Raw genomic sequence first — 19,431 nt, 5'->3', positions numbered from 1 at the left:
ACCAGAGGTGGTATTCAGCAGGTTCTGATCAAATACCACCTCTGTCTGGCCCTAGCCCCATCTATTCTTTGTCTCCTGAGTCCCAGCTGATCAGGAAGAAATGGGGTTTTTGCAGTAACCTTCCCTGGAGTGCGGAGGAAATGGAAATTTTACAGTATCCTTCCCCTGCCATGCCCACCAAGCCACACCCACCAAGCCATGCCACGCCCACCAAGCCACACCCACAGAATGATCATTGTCTTTTGATTTCTTATGCCTACTCTCTATCCTATTCTTTTCCCCTCCTCTCTTGCCCTTCCCCTGTGGATATGGCTGAATTGGCACTAAATAAAACCAGTAATTCAATAAAGCCAAGCAAGAAAGAAATAACATTCAGAGACGAATTGGAAAGAGGAAAGATTTCAATGGTTGAAACTAACAGCCCAGATCAGCTCTTCAAGATAGCAAGTCATTATTCTGCATTTATTTATTGAATTTCTAATCTGTGGTTCTGTCTATATGTCACTTAAGGCAGCTTACAACCATTAAAATGAAAGTGATAAAACATAGCAATGAACATTTAAAACATTAAAAGGATGTAATGAAAACCAAGACCAAGTTAAAATGAATCTAAGGAAAGGAGTACATTAATTCAATGAACCATTAAAAGTTGGATAAAATAGATGGATATTGCCATTTTTCTACAGACCGGTGGTGTAAGACCCAAACATCCCCTCCTTGGAGAGAACATGCTGGCTGGGGAATTCTGGGAGTTGAAATCCACAAGTCTTAAAGTTGTCACGACGGGACACCCCTTCTGCTGAGAGACTTATAACCTAACTATAACTTATAAAGAAATTGCGCTATCATGTACTATATCTCCTGAGATAACATATAAGCCCATTGAAACAGAAAAGGCAGTTTTGACAATGTCTCTGTCCGTTTTGAGACTATGGGAATTTAGCAAATCACATGTTTCCTCACTCCAAATCTGGCCTCCACTGGCCTCCTTAAAACCTTTTGTGGACATGTGCCTTTTTTCCACAGTTGAAGCAGTATTTGATCCTGACTGAAGGACTGGCTGCCTGGGATGTGAACTTCTTTAGCTATTTAAATCCAGCTTCAAGAGAGTTATCATATTCAGCTTAGCTTATCCATAAGTGTGTAGGCTGGCATTTCATTGCCCTCTGGAGAGCCATGGGGACATGGCCCGGAAGGAGGTGTAAGGTACCCAACTAACTGATCAGATGCAGAACACACAATGACTGAAAATGATTTGGATCAACTGTTTGCATTTGGCAATGCTCCTGTGTTTTCTTTTCTCCTTGCAGATGAAGACTGTCCCCTTGTAGATCCTTTTTAGAACATGCAATTGCATTAAGCAAATGCCACCGGTTAGGTTAGGTGCTCTTGGGCAAGATGCCCTCAAGATATGATTTTTTCTTCTCTGCTACCACTCCTTTTTTCCATTTTCTTCCCTCTCTCACTGGATCTAACCCCTATAACTCTTTATAGTAGCAGCCCCCAACCTTTTGGGCACCAGGGTCCATTGCTGTGGAGAGAGGTGTTTTCACAGACAGGAGAGAGTGTAGTTTTGTGTGTTGCCTACATCCTGCGAATGGGGCTTTGCTTGTTTGCATGGCCTAGTTGCTGGCATGCTGTGGACCAGTGCCGATCCATGGTCCGGGAGTTGGGAACCCTGCTCTACAGGACATAATTCTCTCTTCAACCTTGCTACCTTGGAGACAAGAGGTGAAGAGGAAGGAAGAGCAGGAAAAAGCAATCCCTGGAGGATTTTGAAAGTCTGATGGTGTGAGCCCCTGACCCTAGTGTTTAGACCAGTTGAGGAAGGCTAGGATTAAATAAAATACTACAGCGGCTGACTGTCTGCTATTAACCTCTTGCAGACAGCAAGCAATGAAGACAGAAGTATTTAGGAGGCTGTGAATAGATTAATCCACTATCTGTCAAGTGCAGAAAATCTGCAGTCAAAGCAGTTCAAATGAGTACAGGTTTATTGCATGCTAACACTTCTCTACAAGAATCTGAACTACTATCAGTCAAATCAAATTGATGGTTGATAAGAATTCAAGGTAGGCTAGACTTAGATTTCTTGTGAGCATGAAGGAACTCAAGACTGATGACATACTTGACTCCTCCTTCTGGCTCAGCCTGATAATCACCTATAATATCATTTCTGATTGAAAAGATGTATCAAGAATTTGAAGACCCACCACATCCCAAAGAAACAGAACAATGTCAATCCTATACACAAGGACAACTTTACAAGGCATCCTTTGTTTGTAGGCATCTTCTCATTATATTAAATCCCCAACAGTTTCAGATAGCAAGCCAAATTTCAGTTTGATCATACCCACTTTGTGAAGAAAATGCAGTAGGATAGGATTGAGATTCCCTTGACTCCTTGTTTCACACTGTCCCAACTTAAAAACATACACAGGCTACAAAAGAGCTAAGCAACATCCTGACAAAGAAACATTAATTTTGTATGAATGATGAATATGTAGGTAAATGTTGCTAGGGTTACTGTCATTTCAGTGCCATCTTTTTATCTCCCTCATCCTCAGATCATGTTTGAAGCAATTTCATGCTCTCAAAAGTGAATGCATATGTACTGTATGCCTACAATCTTGATTACAAGAAAAACCTTCATATCCTTGAGATTTTTTTTCTCAACTGTTGAATGACTAGAATGTCCATCATATTTCTGACCTACTATTGCCTGGATTTGGTTGTCCATTGTGATCTGATCCTGTGTGAAAGGAATATAATCAGTGAAAAACAAAGTCCTATGTAGCCCATTTTAACATTCTAGGTATGGCACAGAAGTTGAAAGAGGAAGAATTATGTTGCCAGGATAATCTTCTATATATATAAAACCGACTATGTGTGTGTATATGTTCCAGCATACACACACCTTGAGCAATTTCAACCAAACTTGGTAAACAGATGACTTACCCTCTGGAAACAAATATTGTGGCGGTAAGATACTCCTAAAACCCCTCGGAGTGTGTGTTCTGTTAAGATGCAGCCTTTTGTGCCTTAAAATGACTTTTACTGTACTGCTGTAAAATGGCTTCTACTGTGCAGTGCAATGGAATTGCCATTGTAATGGCTTCACAATACTCTACAGGGGGCTCCCTCTGGTAAGGAGGAAAATCGAACATTAGAAATTACATTTAGTCCAGTCATTTCCCCCCTATAAATAAATACCCTGGCAACGTCGGCTAGTTTTTTTAAAAAAATAGCAATAGCGATAGCATAGACTTATATACCGCTTTCAGCCCTCTCTAAGCGGTTTACAGAATCAGCATATCGCCCCCACAGTCTGGGTCCTCATTTCACCCACCTCGGAAGGATGGAAGGCTGAGTCAACCTTGAGCCAGTGAGATTAGAACCGCTGAACTGCAGATAACAGTCAGCTGAAGTGGCCTGCAGTACTGCACCCTAATCACTGTGCCACCTCAGCTCTTGCAAAAAGAGCATGTCTGAATCTCCTTTCTCCAACAGCTTTGGAGAATAGAATAAGGAGACATTTATTGCATTTCTATAATTAACTAAAGATAATCAATTATAAAGAAGTATCATTGAAGTGAATGCCCATTGATAAACCTGGTTTTTTAATGTCTTTATGGTTCCTGTTAGATTTGGGCTACAATAACAATAAATCTCAGCAGCAGCTATAAATGATAATCTATTCTCAGAGATAAATGGATTGTAATGAATTTCTTATACAGGTAGTCCTCAACTTACAACCGTTCACTTAGTGACTGTTTGAAGTTAAAACAGCATTGAAAAAAGTGACTTATGACAATTTCCCACACTTATAAATATGGCGGCATCCCCATGGTCACGTGATTTACATTTGGATGCTTCACAACTGACTCACATTTATGAAGGTTGCAGTGTCCAAGGCAGGGGTGGGTTTCACATAAGCTTAGCACCGGTTCGGCCCGCGTGCACTCGCTTCATGAGTGTGCGGCCTTCCATGCATGCGATTTGCTTGCACACATGGCTTGCACACATGCACGTGGCTCAGAACACGTGGCTAAATAGGACAGCATAGAGCCGGGAGAGCAGGTCGCCACGACCGGTTCGCCTGAACCGGTCCAAACCGGCTAAACACCACCTCTGGTCCCAGGGTCATGTGATCACCTTTTACAACTTTCTGACAAGCAAAGTCAATGGGGAAACCAGATTCACTTAACAACTACGTTACTAACTTAACAACTGCAGTGAGTCAATGTGCAGTGCACATTAACAAATGTGAAAAGGAAAGTCGTAAAATGGGGCAAAATTCACTCAACAAATTTCTCACTTAGCAACATAAATTTTGGGCTCAATTGTGGTCATACGTTGAGGACTACCTGTATTCATTATAATAAAAAGATATAACATTTATTCAGGATCTTAATTAGAGTAGAAAAATCTAATGCAAATTAAAAGAAAAAAGAATAGAGAGGCAAAGGCTCAAAAGAGAAGCAAAAAATGTAGAAAATAAAACTATAATGAAGAGACAGATAAGACCCTCTTGATTTATTAGTCCTTGGCCAGTAGGATGTGTGTGAGCAAAGAGCTTTTGCATTGCTTTTGGCAAGAAGGGATTAAAATGTTTTAAAAGTCTCATTGGTACTAAATATTTTGCAAAAGCTAAGTGGGCCTGGGCTTAGCTGGAACAATATGTTTGACCTAACACAGATCTTGTGGTGCAGTTTTAAAATTGACTTCTGCACATTTAACTGACTGTATATGTCACAATGCTGAAATGACAGAGGTTTTTGGTTCTAGATATGTTGGGGTTGGTTTGGTTTCTTCTGTTATGTAAAAGATGTGTGGATTGATAATTGAAGATGTACAGTCTGAGTACAAAGATTACAGATGATGGTTTTTACATAATGGATAATCCACAGTTAAGCATCTTATTCAGATTCAAAAGATAAATAGCCAATTAGGGTCTTTTCAAGCTTCCTTATTTAAAGGCAAGAACAAGGGAGTCACCTGTAGTTCTACAACAGCAAGAATTATTTGCAATGTATTCCAGAAGCTCCAACAAGATATCAAGGTAGGTTTTTCAGAAAGTTTGTTTAGACAGCCTGTTTTCTTTTGCTTATTTAAGAGAAATGCCATGTTCCTTGTTATCAGATATTAATGTGATCTTAAAGAGTTATCCCTTTATTGCTTTCATGAGACAGAGATCAGATAGCTGGATTCGTGGATAAATGCCTAAAAAAGATTTGTTCTCTTGTTTCATGAGTTAGGCCTAGAATATATGTAGCGCATGAAGGCTTTCAGCTATTCCGCAGATAACAGAAGTGCTTTTGTTAGAAAAGATTTTGTCAGCTTAAATCAGTTCACTCTAAAAGCAGATAAATATTGCAGATAAATTCAGGACTTCTGGTGTGCAACAGGAGGAAGTCTAATTTTGGAAGAGCTGAGTGTGAATTCTTCCCCATTTGGACAATAGATTTAAGAACATTGTCTTAGCAAAATATTAAAGGAGCTGAACTATTATGCAAAAAAAAAATCATGATGAGTTGAGCTCATTTTCTGAGCTCAACTCATGATGATTTTATGAACACATCCAGGGGAGTTTCTTAGTCACATTATAAAAGTGGTTTTCTATTACTTTCTTCAAAGTTACCTTTTTCATTTTCTCAACCTACAGGCCTCACATTTCCTAGCAGTCTACTTGTATTTGTATTTTTTGTATTTTATTGGTCTTGTATGCCGCCCACTTCCGAAGGACTCCGGGTGGCTTACAATAAACAAAGGAAGGGGATAAATAGACAAACAACAATTTAAAATACACAACATTCATAATTCTCGTGGGGCTGACTATTTCAACAGCCCCCCCAGCCTCCCGGAGCAGCCAGATCTTAGTGGCTTTGTGGAAGGCTGGGAGAGTAGTAAGGGTCCGGATCTCCAAGGGGAGCTCGTTCCAGAGGGCTGGAGCTGCAACAGAGAAGGCTCTCCCCCGGGGGGTCACCAGCCGACATTGGCTGGCAGATGGGATCCGGAGGAGGCCTAGTCTGTGTGATCTGATCGGTCTATGGGAGGTAATTGGCAGGAGGCGGTCTCTCAGGTACCCAGGTCCGATGCCATGTAGGGCTTTATAAGTAACGACTAGCATCTTGAAGTGAGTCCAGAGACTAATGGGTAGCCAGTGCAGCTCGCGGATAGGTGTCTACCATCCAGCTATTAATTAGCTCTGAGCCTGCTTAGCTGTTTCAAGATTAGCTAAGGTCAGGTAGAAGTTATTCTCTGCTGTTAATAAATGGTTAGGTAAGAAGCCACCATCTGTGATATCATCAGCTTGATCTTTGCTGAATGGGCTTTTTAGATGAGTGTTTCTCAACCGTGGCAATTTTAAATTGTATAGGCAAACTCCCAGAATTCCCCAGCCAGTATGCTGGTTAAGAAATGCTGGGAGCTGAAGAACAGACATCTCAAAGTTGAGAAACATTGGTCCTGAGGACTTCCTATTATTTTGCAGTCTTAAATGTTTGCAAGACTGGCTAGATGGAAATTCTGCTGAGGGCTTTTGTAATACAACAACTAGTGGTAACATCTGAAGAATGAGATCACATGTTGTCATTTAGATCAGGACTCTTCAACCTTAGCAACTTTAAGACTTGTGGACTTCAACTTCTAGAATTCCTTAGCCAGCAAAGAGGAATTCTAGGAGTTGAAGCCCACAAGTCCTTAAATTGCCAAGGTTGGAGACCCCTGGTTTAGATAACAACTGAACAGACACTTTACATTTTGCTTGCTTAAAAGTTTCAGTTGTTGGAGAACTAAAATCTAAAAAAAACCTTTATCATTTGAAGCAACAGATTGCGTAAAGTAGATTTTCAGCAGGGCAGACTGAATTGTTACTTCACAACATCACATAACACAAGTAAACCTACACATTTAGTCTTTGCAACCAGGAGAACCAGAAACCAAACCTTGCTTAGAGATCAAGGCCAACCAAAGGGTACTGCTATTCTAATTTTCAATAAATCATTCCAAAAAGTCAGAGGCAACCCCAAAAAAGTTACATGATATCTAGCTTAAGGGAGCCCTCTGAGAATCACTTATAAGAGACCATCCCAAAGGTTGATTGCAATATGGCGCACTTCCTGATCTAGATTCAAAATACACTAACTGGTAGTTTGGGAGGCACAGTGCTAATAATTTTGCAAGATGGTGCATTTTATCAAGTGATCTCTCTCCATCAGTTTGAAGTGATGTGGTTCAACAGGTCTTTTGAGAAACAGGCCTTTTCTCACTGTTTTGTATTAACTCTTGAGACGATGAATATTGATTAACTGTGAGTTTTAAAATCTCGGAGTTGTCTATTAAGTGAATAGGCTGCAAAGGTGTTGCAAACAATCACTTTGGAGAAAGGAACAGGTGACTTGGAAGCACGTGTAAATTAATCAGATCCAGTGAAGACTGGAGTCATTTGCTTTAGAAAGCCCAAGAGATAAATGACATCTGTGATCATAAGCAGATATTAACCGGGGAGATAATAGCCTGCTCTCTTTTGCATTCAAGCAATTCTCTCTGCTGGTGTTTCAGCAACCATCAATCTCAACAATTGCGATTCTGGGATGGTAGATGGTGGCAGGCCACTTTAGGAAAGCCAGGTTAGAAAAACCCTCAATGAATACAGAAGAAAGAATAAGATTCTTCTGTAATTTTATGACCCATAAAATTATTCAAAGTGGGAGCTGTGTAAGAGAGGATGAACAATGGCAAAAGGATTTGCAGTGCATATTTAATGCATGCATGGAAAGTTTGGAGGTGAATGATCCAGGTGAAGTATTCCACCACAAGAGCAAATAATGAATGTCTGAGGTATGTTTAGGACGACCTATGACCTACAAGGTCTCACATTTCTTTGTTCTCTCATTATAGCCCCCCCAAATTATAGCCCCCCAAATTATAGCCCTCTCATTATAGCCCTTCAATCATCTTCATCATAGTTCTTGCAATCTAGTTGAGCTAAATAACTGGAGGTACATAGTGTATATACCCTCTGAAAATTGCTGCCAAGTTAGAACGTTCATTGTGGCCCAAGGAGGACATTATTACATACAGTACATAGATAATTATTAATTAATTATTAATTAATCATATTAATTGAGCTAATATAGTTTTTCTTCAATCACACTTTAATTTCCCTTTATATTAAATGTTGCATTTGTCCTTCTCAGAGTCATAAGTTTGTGCTGGCTTTGCCTTTTGTTTTGTTTTGATTGTGGTTGTCATATTATGCCTTTAAAAGCCAAAGGCAATCCTCCCAAAATGTTTTGAGAGTCTGAGCTAGAGAGATTGTTTGGGGAGGGGACAACAGCAACAGCAGGATGTAAGAGAACAAGAAGGAAAGCCTGAGGCCGGAGTCAAGCAAGAAATCAGCCTAGAGTCAGCTGTCTAAGTCCAACCCCTCTCGAATTCCACTTAACTCCTATCTAGTGCTAATTAAGTGCTGACCATTAGTTGACTCCATTCTTGTGTATAGACATGAGAAATAAATCAGCTTAACTGGAACTCAGCCTGGATGGTGCTAATTCTTTGCGTCTGTCACAGGCCCAGCTTCCTGCGACTGACATGAACATGCAGAGATCTCTAGCAGCTGATGCTGCTTTCCACAGCATTTTTTTCTTCCTATTGTTTATTAAAAATAATATTGTTCAGAGGGACTCATCTAGACATATATACTTTCCCCCCTTGCTTATCCTTTATTACAACAAAATTATCCTTAAGCTTAAATAAGCGTCTAACTGCAAAATGCAAAGGTCTAAAATTACATAATTATATCACAGCCAGAGACTGATGTAGTACATTTCCACATTTTGATTTAAGGAAAAAAAGGGTACCCCTCAGCTTCTGCTCCCTGATATAGTTTAAGAGGGGCACTTCCTTCCACACATAATCATCTACCACCTTGCAAATATATTTTTTAATACAATTTTTATTTTCAGACACAAACACACAACACATATAATATAAAAGCCTCTTCAATTACACACAGTGTGTCGATTGGTTACAAAGTCTTTCTGTGTCCTTTCCGTGGTCCTCACTTGAATTTTATCAAAATTCACATATTGACAATCAAGATACTGTATCTTTGCATACATTGTTATTATGCTTCCTCCTATTTTATTGTGACATCATTCAATCATTTTAGCATTGATAACATTCTCTAATAGTTTCCAATTCCATGTTTTTCCCCATTATTAGTATCATCAATCTAATATACATGTATACAAATTGTTATAATTATTAAACATCCATTAAGCCCAGCTATTATTACATCCTTTCAACATAAGGCATATTTAATTTGAAGTAAATGTATATTATAACATTTTATTACATTATCCTGAAATCATCCAATGATATTACATCTTTCTAATCTATTCTATATAGAATTGTTTATCTTTTATAAAAAGGCTTTTCAACATCATCTCTATGATCCTCACTTACAATTTGTATAAGATTTCATATTATCAATCTAGTATATATAAATGCTTTGTTATCATTATTAATCATTTATTTGACTATAGTTATTATTACGTTGTACATTGCATTCAGAATTTAACTATATTTAACTAAATTTATTGTGACATCATTCTATTATTTTAGCATTGATAACATTCTCTAATAATTTTCAATTCCATGTTTCCCCCCATTATTAGTATTATCAATCTAATATATTTGTATACAAATTGTTATACTTATTAACATCCATTAAGCCCAGCTATTATTGCATCCTTTCAACATAAGGCATATTAAATTAAGTGAAGGAAGAATCTTTGTAGTTAAGCACTAGAAGGAATGCCGTTAACCAAGGAAATAAAAGCAAGGCATTATGGTGGATAGAGCTGTCTTTTTAATCTGGGCTCAATTGTGTTGCTTTACAGAATGAAATACAATCACTACACCCTCCTGATGACCCTGATCTTCATGATTAATGAATGCATGGGACAGACTTCATGTGTGGTGGACTCATTCACCGTGAAGGAAGACTTTGACCCCAAACGGGTAACTATGAACTAATATCAAGGGCAAAGAGCATGTGGATTAAAGTAAAGTCATTAGTTGAAGTCCACATAACTTTCCGCACAAAAACCAAACTTGGTTTCTAAAATGTGTTAGTCTTACCAGAGTCAGCATTTTGATTCTTTTTTTAAAAAAATCTCAACTTATTGTGTTCCTGGGCAATGTTCCCTCTAATTTTTTTTCAGTGTGTGCGGAAAAATATAGTGTTTAAACGGCACATTTTCATGCCTGACGCACCTGGATTTTTTTAGCCATAATTGCCATCAGAGCAGATGTTGGGGAGGGGGGCAAGGAGGAAAAGGGTCCCCTCCCTCTCCCTCAGACCCCCAGGAAGGAAGGAAGGGGAGGGGGAGGGAAAGGAAATGGGAAAGAAGAAAAGGAAAAAGGAAAGGAAATGGAAAAGAAGGAAAGGAAAAAGGAAAGGAAATGGGAAAGAAGAAAGGAAAGGAAAAGAAAGGAAAGGAAAAGAAAGGAAAGGGAAAAAGGAAAGGAAATGGAAAAGAAGGAAAGAAAAAGGGAAAGGAAATGGGAAAGAAGAAAGGAAAGGATGAAGAAGGGAAGGAAAGGGGAGGGAAGGGAAAAGAAAAAAAGAGAAAAGGAAATAAGGAAAGGAAAAGAGAAAGGAAAGGAAAAAGGAAAGGAAATGGGAAAGAAGAAAGGAAAGGAAAATAGAAAGGAAAGGAAATGGAAAAGAAGGAAAGGAAAAAGGAAAGGAAATGGGAAAGAAGAAAGGAAAGGATGAAGAAGGGAGGGAAAGGGAAGGGAAAAGAAAAAAGAAAGGAAAAGGAAAATAAGGAAAAGAGAAAGGAAAGGAGAAAGGAAAGGAAATGGAAAAGAAGGAAAGAAAAAAGAAAAAGAAAGGAGAAGTGAAAGGAAAAGAGAAAGGAAAGGAAAAAGAAAAGGAAAGGAAGATAGAAGAAGGACAGAAAGGGAAAGGAAAGAATGGAAAGGATTGGTACTGCTCAAAAATCAAGTCTCCTCTTTGGCTCAGGCAGTCCAATTCCACGCTGGTTCCCTCTGTCCCCAAAGCGAAGGGATCACAGAAAAACTGCCAAGCCCAGAACGGGGCTTCAGACGACGCTTGATTTCACCAATCACAAGATGGAGGAGAGAGTTCGGTGCAGAGAGAGAAGGGAGGGAGGGGGGATATTTTCAGTCACATTTAAAGAAATATTGTGCTGCAGTTTGAGACTTCTGCACGGTGTTTTCTTGTTATGTGCGCAGGCGCGCAGCTTAGAGGGAACATTGTTCCTGGGAACCTATTTGCAAATCAGTCTTATTCCTCTTTGTTTTATAGTTTTGGCTTAGGAGATATGTATACTGTACAGTGTATGGGATGGGGGGCGGTGGCCTGCTGTATCTGTTTCATTCCCCCACTGTAGCTAACTTAGGAAGGAGAGTTATCACCAAGGCAGGTAAATCAAGCTAAAACCTCCTTCAAATCCAGCTCTACTCTTGCTGATTTCATAGCAGTCAGGTTCATAATGTTTTTTGACAATAATATGAGAGCAGTATCACATTGCTTTCTCCTGATTGTTTGGTTGTGTTGTTTTTTTAAAACACTTTTCATTCATTCATTCATTCATTCATTCATTCATTCATTCATTCATTCTTCATTCACTAACTCACTCACTCATTCATCCCCTTCCCTCCATTCCATTCCCTTCCCCTCCATTCCATTCCACTCCATTCCATTCCATCATGATTTTTGTGCTGCCCATCTCGCCTAAAGGCAACTCTGGCGGGCTTACAAACATTGCACAATAAATAGCAATAATAATTTACAATTAAAGGCTGGGGAGGAAGGGAGTGTGATGCACATGGGGAGAGGTAGGGATCTTTCTCTTAACCTGTCAAGTGTAATGTGCCCCTGTTGGGGCTCCAGGCCAACTGGTGGGTCTTCAGGCCCTTACAGAAAATCAGAATGGTAGGTATGGATCTCACCTTGGGGCATGTGGTGTGGTATACAATGTTACAAAGGGCAGGAACCATGGCCCAAAAGGCTCTTCTCTTGGATCCTATCAGTCAAAATTCCTTGACTGATGAGGTCCACAACATGATTTTTCTGCAGGCTTGTCCTAGGGGGCGGGGGGGGATAGTTTCTCAGTTAGCCTGGACCCAGATGAGCTTCCCAATCTATTCCACACTCTTTATATTTCTTGTTGGTTCCTGTTTAAGTTTTAAGTATGCCTGACTCAATTTAATTTCCTAGCCTACAAAGAAGAGAGAGTCAAACTATTCTCCAGGGCACCTGAGGGTAGAACAAGAAGCAATGGGTGGAAACTAATCAAGGAGAGAAGCAATTTAGAACTGAGGAGAAATTTCCTGACAGTTAGAAAAATTGATCAGTGGAACAGCTTGCCTCCAGAAGTTGTGAATTCCCCAACACTGGAAGTCTTTAAAAAGATGTTGGATAGCCATTTGTCTGAAACGGTATAGGATTTTCTGCCTAGGCAGGGGGTTGGACTAGAAGACTTCCAAGGTCCCTTCCAACTCTGCCATTGTATTGTATAGTGGCTGTTAACCAGTGGTGAAATTCTGTGGGCGTGGCTTGGTGGCATGGTGTGGCAGGGGAAGGATACTGTAAAATCTCCATTCCCACCCCACTCTGGGGCCAGCCAGAGATGGCATTTGCCGGTTCTCTGAACTACTCAAAAATTCCGCTACCAGTTCTCCAGAACCTGTTAGAACCTGCTGTATTTCACCCCTGCTGTTAACTCAGAGGCTCTTCCAGGCAGAACCAGAGAGGTGGATAGGGGGCTTTGGGCTGTTGAATCCAAAACACTGGGACAGAGTTTCTCACGTAGAGAAATGACAGATTGATTAACCTGTGCCTGTCCAGTTCTTGCTGAATTGTACTCTCAGCAGCCCCAACCCATATGCCAATAGTGAGGGATGATGGGAAACATAATTCAATAAAACTATAAGGGCACAAATTTCCCAATTCAGCCTATGCTGGATGGCCTCCCACGAGGAAAACAAGAATTGTATTTCTTCAACAGATTGGTTCCATTATTAATTGGTCCTTTACATCAAGGATTTTCTTAATGTGCAACTGAATGTCATCTTGCAAATAGTTACCTAGTATTGCTCTCACAAGCTATTCTACAATAAAAAGTGGTGATTTTCATTGTTAATGACCACTTTTTAAAATAAGAAATAGATTATTACTTCATTCTTCTGTTTGAATAGCTTTCAGCATTCATTAATCTCTATTGATTTACTTATATCATGCCTTTATATATGTTTTTATACGTATAGTATAGCCTTTATTGTCATTGTACGTCCTGTATACAATGAAATTGGTTGTAGCCTCACTGGTGAAATCCATGACAAAAATACAAACAACATAAATAGTATAAAGAATAATCTTTATGCAAGTAATTAGGAAAAGAAAAAAGAAATAAAAAGAAAAACTATTCATACGTTTCCACGTGTGCGTGAAATGATTGTGGTTGTGTTTAAGAGTCTGACAGTCCAAAGATAGAAACTATTTTTAAACCTATTTGTTTGGCTGGCTATGCTTTGATGTCTTCTGTCCGATGGTAGAAATGCGAAGAGACACTGACTAGGGTGTGAATCATCTCTGAGTATCTTCCTTACTCCGCTAAAGCAGTGAGATGTAATGTCATCCAATGGTGTTAGAGGGTAACCAATAGTTTCTTGGGCCAAATAACTCAAGGCAGTGAACAAACCTAATATCCTTCCCTCCTCCTATTGTCCCCAACAACTACAACCCTGGGAGGTGACTTCGGCTGAGAGAAGAACTGGCCCACAGTCACCCAACTGGCTTCTATGCTGAGGTGGGAGTGGAATTCAGTCTCCTGGTTTTTAGCCTAACACCTTAATCACTAGACCAAGCTTCCAACTATTTAGACAGATTCAGGAGGTAGTTTCACTGTATCCAAATTAGACAATCGTTTAAGACCTGTATTTAAATTAAGGACACGTAGGGAATCAGTTTGCAAGAGTTTCTCTATCTCTCCATCAGATCCAGTTACTTTACCTTGTAGTCATCTCTTGTGCAGTGTTCATTGTGAAGATGTATTCACTGTCCTTGTAACCTTAACTATTGCTTTTTTGTATTTTAGTATGCAGGTAAATGGTATGCTCTGGCCAAGAAAGACCCAGAAGGATTGTTTCTACAGGATAATATCTCAGCTGAATACACCATTGAGGAGGATGGGACTATGACTGCATCTTCCAAAGGCAGGATGAAGCTTTTTGGGTAAGCTGCAGCTGCATATGAGTAACTAGCATTTCTGTGTCATTAGGCATTTGTTCATTTTATGCAGGACTACATTTTTGTGATCACGATGCCCAGCAACTCTAATGTGGAAGTCACAAAGTGGAAGCCCTGACTTATATCACCATGGTTCATTGAATAAATCTGAGTTTTTACAAATAGACTCACAAATCACAATGACCTGTTTCACCCAGCAAGATCGGGCCAAGCAATAGCAATAGCACTTAGATTTATATACCACTTTGCAGTGTTTTACAGCCCTCTCTGAGTGGTTTACAGAATCAGTCTATTGCCCTAACAATCTAGGTCCTCATTTTACCGACCTCGGAAGGATGGAAGGCTGAATCAGCCTTGAGCCTGGTGAGATTCAATCTGCCAAACTGCTGGCAGCCAGCAGTCAGTAGAAGTAGCATGCAATACCGCATTCTAACCACTGTGTGTTAAGTAACCTATGTTGTTATTTGTTTGTTTGTTTGTTTATTTATTCATTGGATTCTTATCCTGCATTTACTATTTTTTATAACTAACTCAAGGTGACAAATATGCCTAGTATTCCTTCTATTTTTCCCCACAATAAGAACCCTGCAAGGTGAATTGGGTGGAGAGAGAGTGACTGGCTCAAAGTCACCCAGCAGGCTTTTTTACGCCTCAGAGGGGAATGGGTTTCCTGTTTTCCGCTTGGTGCCTTAACCACATGATATGAGAATTCAGGCATTGTGAAGGTTGCAAATAAGTAAAATGAGTCTGACAGACGATTTGGTTATCCAAGTCTTAAACTGTGGAGTTAACCATCAACAATGTCGGGAATTGGATAATCCAAAGGATATAGAGGGCACCAAGTTGTCTTTGCTGAAAATTACATTATATGTTTAAATCGTCTAGCAGTGATTAGTGTGTGTCAATTCAGTTGTCTGTTGTCACTAATGCAGGTAATACTTGACTTACAGCAGTTCAGTGACTTATGAACCATTTTTCACACTGCTGCAGCATCCTCTTGGTCACATGATCAGAATTAAGATGCTTGGCAACTGTCTCATATTTATGATGGTTCCAGTGCCCTAGGGTCATGTGATCACTTTTTGCAACTTTCTGGCAAGCAAAGTCAACAGGGAAGTCATATTCATTTAACCACCATGTAACTAATTTAACCACTGCGGTGATTCATTTCAGTGATTTCTGAATTTACACAATACAACAAACCAGAAAACCACAGAATGACTTAGGTTTATGCATCTTACTAACTAAGCCACAAAAATCCCAAACAAGTTTAAAAAATACAAAATTCAGCATTTTGCCCCTAGGTTTGTTGTACATGTTGCATGAACAAAAAGGGGAAAAAAACTAATGCAGAGCAGACGTGAGACAAGCAGATTGCACTTGGCATGACGTGGTATGGCTTTGAGCTATCATCTTAATAAACCAGTGTTACGAAATCTTAGCAAGTTTAAGATGTGTGGACTTCAACTCCCAGAATTCCCCAGCCAGTAGGTATTTAATGCAATAAATAGTATAGTACCGAAGTCAGAACAGGATGCAAGCACAGTATATTCCAGGCAAAAGAGCAAAATGTCACTTACATAAGAAAATGTTTAAAATTAATTTCAATATCTTTCTGTTTTAGATTCTGGATGGTCTGTGCTGATATGGCTGCTCAGTATTCGGTACCTGACCCCACTACACCAGCCAAGATGTTCATGAATTATCAAGGGCTGGCAAGCTATTTGTCAAGTGGAGGTCAGTTTCCCCACCCCTAGTTTTTAAGCAGAGCATGAGGGCAGCATCATTTTCCTGCCTACATTTTAAAAAATGTATATTATTAAAACTTTTAAAAGTGAAGTTAAAAACTAACACAAATTAATATAAAGTAAGGAAGATATTGTTGTGAGCTGTTGGTGGAATCTGACAGCAATAAACACTATGGGACTGTCCTGGAGGCTAAGGAAGACTGGGGGGGGGGAGTTCAGAGTCAGAGCAGGAACTAGAGAGGCCTGATGGCCACCAGGTGGTGTCTGAGTCAGGGAGCAGTGAGGAACAACAGAGGGAGGCTGTCCATGGCGTACGTATGCATAGGGCTGCGAGGAGGATGGAGCAGCTTTGGAAAAAGGGTCACAGAAGGAAATAGAAACAGGTGGCTACTGATTGGCCCCTCCCAGAGAGTTTATAGGTGGGGCAATGGGAATTTTGCAGGAAACAACAATTTACTGATCCAGCCATAGAGAAAGATTGGGAGAATTTCGTGAGTTTAAGCCTTGTTTCATAGAGATAGCTTTCTGGGCTCCCAGCCTAGGGGTTTCTTATTTCCCTCTTTAGTTGTGGCAGACAGCCAACTCTGCATCTGTATATATTGTAGAGGCTTGGAACACAACAGATATGGTGATGTGATGGCTCACTGGCTAAGACGCTAAGCTTATCAATCACAAGGTCGGCAGTTCAGTGGTTTGAATCCTTAGCACCGTATTATGAATTGAGCTCCCGTTACTTGTCTCAGTTCTGCCAACCTAGCAATTTGAAAGCATGTAAAAATGCAAGGAAAAAAATAGGAACAACCTTTGGTGGGAAGGTAACAGCATTCCGTGCATATTCGGTGTTTAGTCATGCCGACTACATGACCATGGAGACGTCTTTAGACAGCGCTGGCTCTTCGGCTTTGAAACAGAGATGAGCACCTCCCCCTAGAATTGGGAGTGACTAGCACATACATTATGTGCGGGGGAACGTTTATCTTTTAAAGACGATAAAGGGAAAATGAAAGAAAACTAACAGTGAAAGAAAGAAAGAAAGAAAAAGAAAAATAGAAAAGAAAAAAAGATACCATGGAGTTGTTTCCAATTTTCTTTACACTAGTTTTTGGTACAATCTACTTCTTTTTCTTCTTTCTACAATCTGTCCTGCCTTATTTATATCATTTCTTAAAGAGACATTATCATATCTGATAATGGAGTAAATATATGATACATTGATTGCATTGTATGCCATTGATATATCACAGCGATGGCAAACATTTTTTGGCTCGCATGCCATAAGCAGGGGGAGCGCAGGGGAGTCATGCACAGGCGCGCTGCACCCATAATGCAATGTGCAACCCCCCTGCACATGCACACGACTGGCGCTCCCCACATTTTTGCATGCTTTTTCCCCCTCTCCAGGCTCCAGAGGAGCCTGGAGAGGGTGAAAATAGCCCCCACCCTCCAAAGCCCTTCTGGAGGCTTCAGGGAAGCTCCTGAAGTCTCCAGAGCACAAGAAACCGACCCTACGGGCAAACCGGACGTTTGGGAATGGACTTCCGGTTTGCTTGTAGGGCCGCTTTAAGCCCTCAGGGATGAAAAACGACTCTACTTCCGGTTTGCTCGTAGAGCTGTTTTTAGTCATCCAGAACCTTCAGGGAAGAGGCTTTATAGGAGCCTGGGGAGGGCGAAAACAGCCTCCCCCACCCCCCGGAGGCTTCAGGGACCTTCAAGAGGCTTCCCTGAAGCCTCTGGAGCAGTCAAAACGACCCTCCAAGCAAAGCAGAAGTCTGTTCCCGAAGTTCCGGTTTGCCCATAGGGCCGGCTATTTGCATTCTGGATGCTTCAGGGAAGCTCTTGAAGCCTCCGGAGGGCCTCCGGGTGGGGAGCGGGGGAGGCTGTTTTCGCCCTCCCCAGGCTTCTACAAAGCCTCTGAAGCCTGGGGAGGGCAAAAAATGGCTTTAAAAAGGCAGAACTCAGCTGGCCATAGGCTGGATCTGTCCCATGGGAGTGCTTAGAACTGGCCCGCGGGGCTGACCTGGAAACAGCAAAGGATTGGCCTACAGTGCCTCTGCCAGCAAAAATAAAGCTCATGAGGGCTGCGTGTGGCCTGCCCAAGCTCTGTTTTTAGCTATGACGGCCTCCTGCTGCCTTCTACCAATGAAAATGGAGCTCGGGAGACCGCAGCCCTCCTGGGCTCAGTTTTTGCTGGCAGAGGGCTGCAGGGGACCCTCATAGCTGAAAATGGAGCCTGAGAGGACCATACGCAGGCTGCAGGACATTGAGCTGGCTATGCTCACTTGGTCCCCCAAGGTCAGACACAACCCTGATGCGACCCTCAATGAAATCAAGTTTGACACCCCTGTCCTACACTCTCAGGAAGATTTTTCAAAGTTCTGAATGTTTTTTTGTATGTGTGTGAACAAAAAACATGCAGGAAGGACACGGGGTCCATGAATTAATACTGATCCTTTCACTTCTGACACGATCAATAGTTATCAGAACTCATTATGTACACTCGATTTTGTATTCCAGGTGATAATTACTGGGTGATTGACACAGATTACGATAACTATGCCATCACTTATGCCTGCCGCACTCTGAAAGAGGATGGGTCCTGTGATGATGGCTATGCCCTTGTTTTCTCCCGCAACCCTCGGGGCCTTCCCCCTGCCATTCAGAAAATTGTGCAGCAGAAGCAAGAGGAAATCTGCCTGACTGGCCTGTTCCAGCCTGTGCTACAGTCAGGTATGTGGAAAGGCCCAATGGCTCCAGTCATAAATTTGACTTCTTTGGGGCAACAGGAAGCACTGATCTATCAGAAGACCAAATTTGATATTGTCTATGAAAAGGAAGAATGTGGGAAGATTGTTTCAGTCTAGGCAATTCTAGTCCTGGCCTCAGATTCTAAGAGCATGAGAATTCCTGGTGCATGATCAGTACAATTCAGGATAATGATCTGGTTCATACATTGCACCAAACCATAATGTTAACACTGATAATGTTACCTAGTTGGGTAATGAAACACCTGAAAGACAACAATCTAGCTCAGAGAGCAACAAGGACCCCTCATAATATAGTTGAATTGTATTGTATTGTAATTGGTTTGGCTCAGCATGTTGTGTGAACCTTAATAAACCATAGGATCTAAGAAACTGTGGTTTAATAAATTATGGTTAAATAAACCACACCACAGCATGATGATTTAGCCAAGGTCTCCAACAACAGATGATCAAAATGCTTCTGCGAAGACTACATATAGAAAGTCTTCCACATTTAGTTCAACCACAATTATGATTTTTTTTAAAAAGCTGTCTCAAGCTTGAGATTGCAGTCATCTTTTCTAGCAATGAATCCCTTAAACAAACTAAATCTGCCTCAGAATTAAAGTTGTACTATTGCCAGTTAATTTTA

General features: G+C 40.6%; 1 protein-coding gene across 1 annotated transcript; it reads left to right on the top strand.

The window, feature by feature from the left end:
• Window positions 1–9,648: 9,648 nt before the first annotated feature.
• Window positions 9,649–19,046, top strand: LOC116505374 (purpurin-like). Its single transcript, XM_032212573.1, has 4 exons — window positions 9,649–10,029; window positions 14,139–14,275; window positions 15,915–16,027; window positions 18,553–19,046. The coding sequence occupies exons 1-4, from the start codon at window positions 9,910–9,912 to the stop codon at window positions 18,897–18,899; spliced, it is 717 nt and encodes a 238-aa protein (XP_032068464.1). The 5' UTR covers window positions 9,649–9,909; the 3' UTR covers window positions 18,900–19,046.
• Window positions 19,047–19,431: the final 385 nt, after the last annotated feature.

Source organism: Thamnophis elegans, chromosome 3, assembly GCF_009769535.1.
Source record: "Thamnophis elegans isolate rThaEle1 chromosome 3, rThaEle1.pri, whole genome shotgun sequence".
Classification (NCBI taxonomy): domain Eukaryota; kingdom Metazoa; phylum Chordata; class Lepidosauria; order Squamata; family Colubridae; genus Thamnophis; species Thamnophis elegans.
The sequence above is the reverse complement of the archived record's forward strand: the minus strand, read 5'-3'. Positions and strand labels throughout refer to the sequence as shown.

Coding starts and splice junctions, on each gene's coding strand:
- LOC116505374 (XM_032212573.1), top strand. CDS start 9,910: ATGAAATACAATCACTACACCCTCCTGATGACCCTGATCTTCATGATT. Junction 10,030..14,138: donor AAGACTTTGACCCCAAACGG/GTAACTATGAAC, acceptor TTTGTATTTTAG/TATGCAGGTAAATGGTATGC. Junction 14,276..15,914: donor GGCAGGATGAAGCTTTTTGG/GTAAGCTGCAGC, acceptor TTTCTGTTTTAG/ATTCTGGATGGTCTGTGCTG.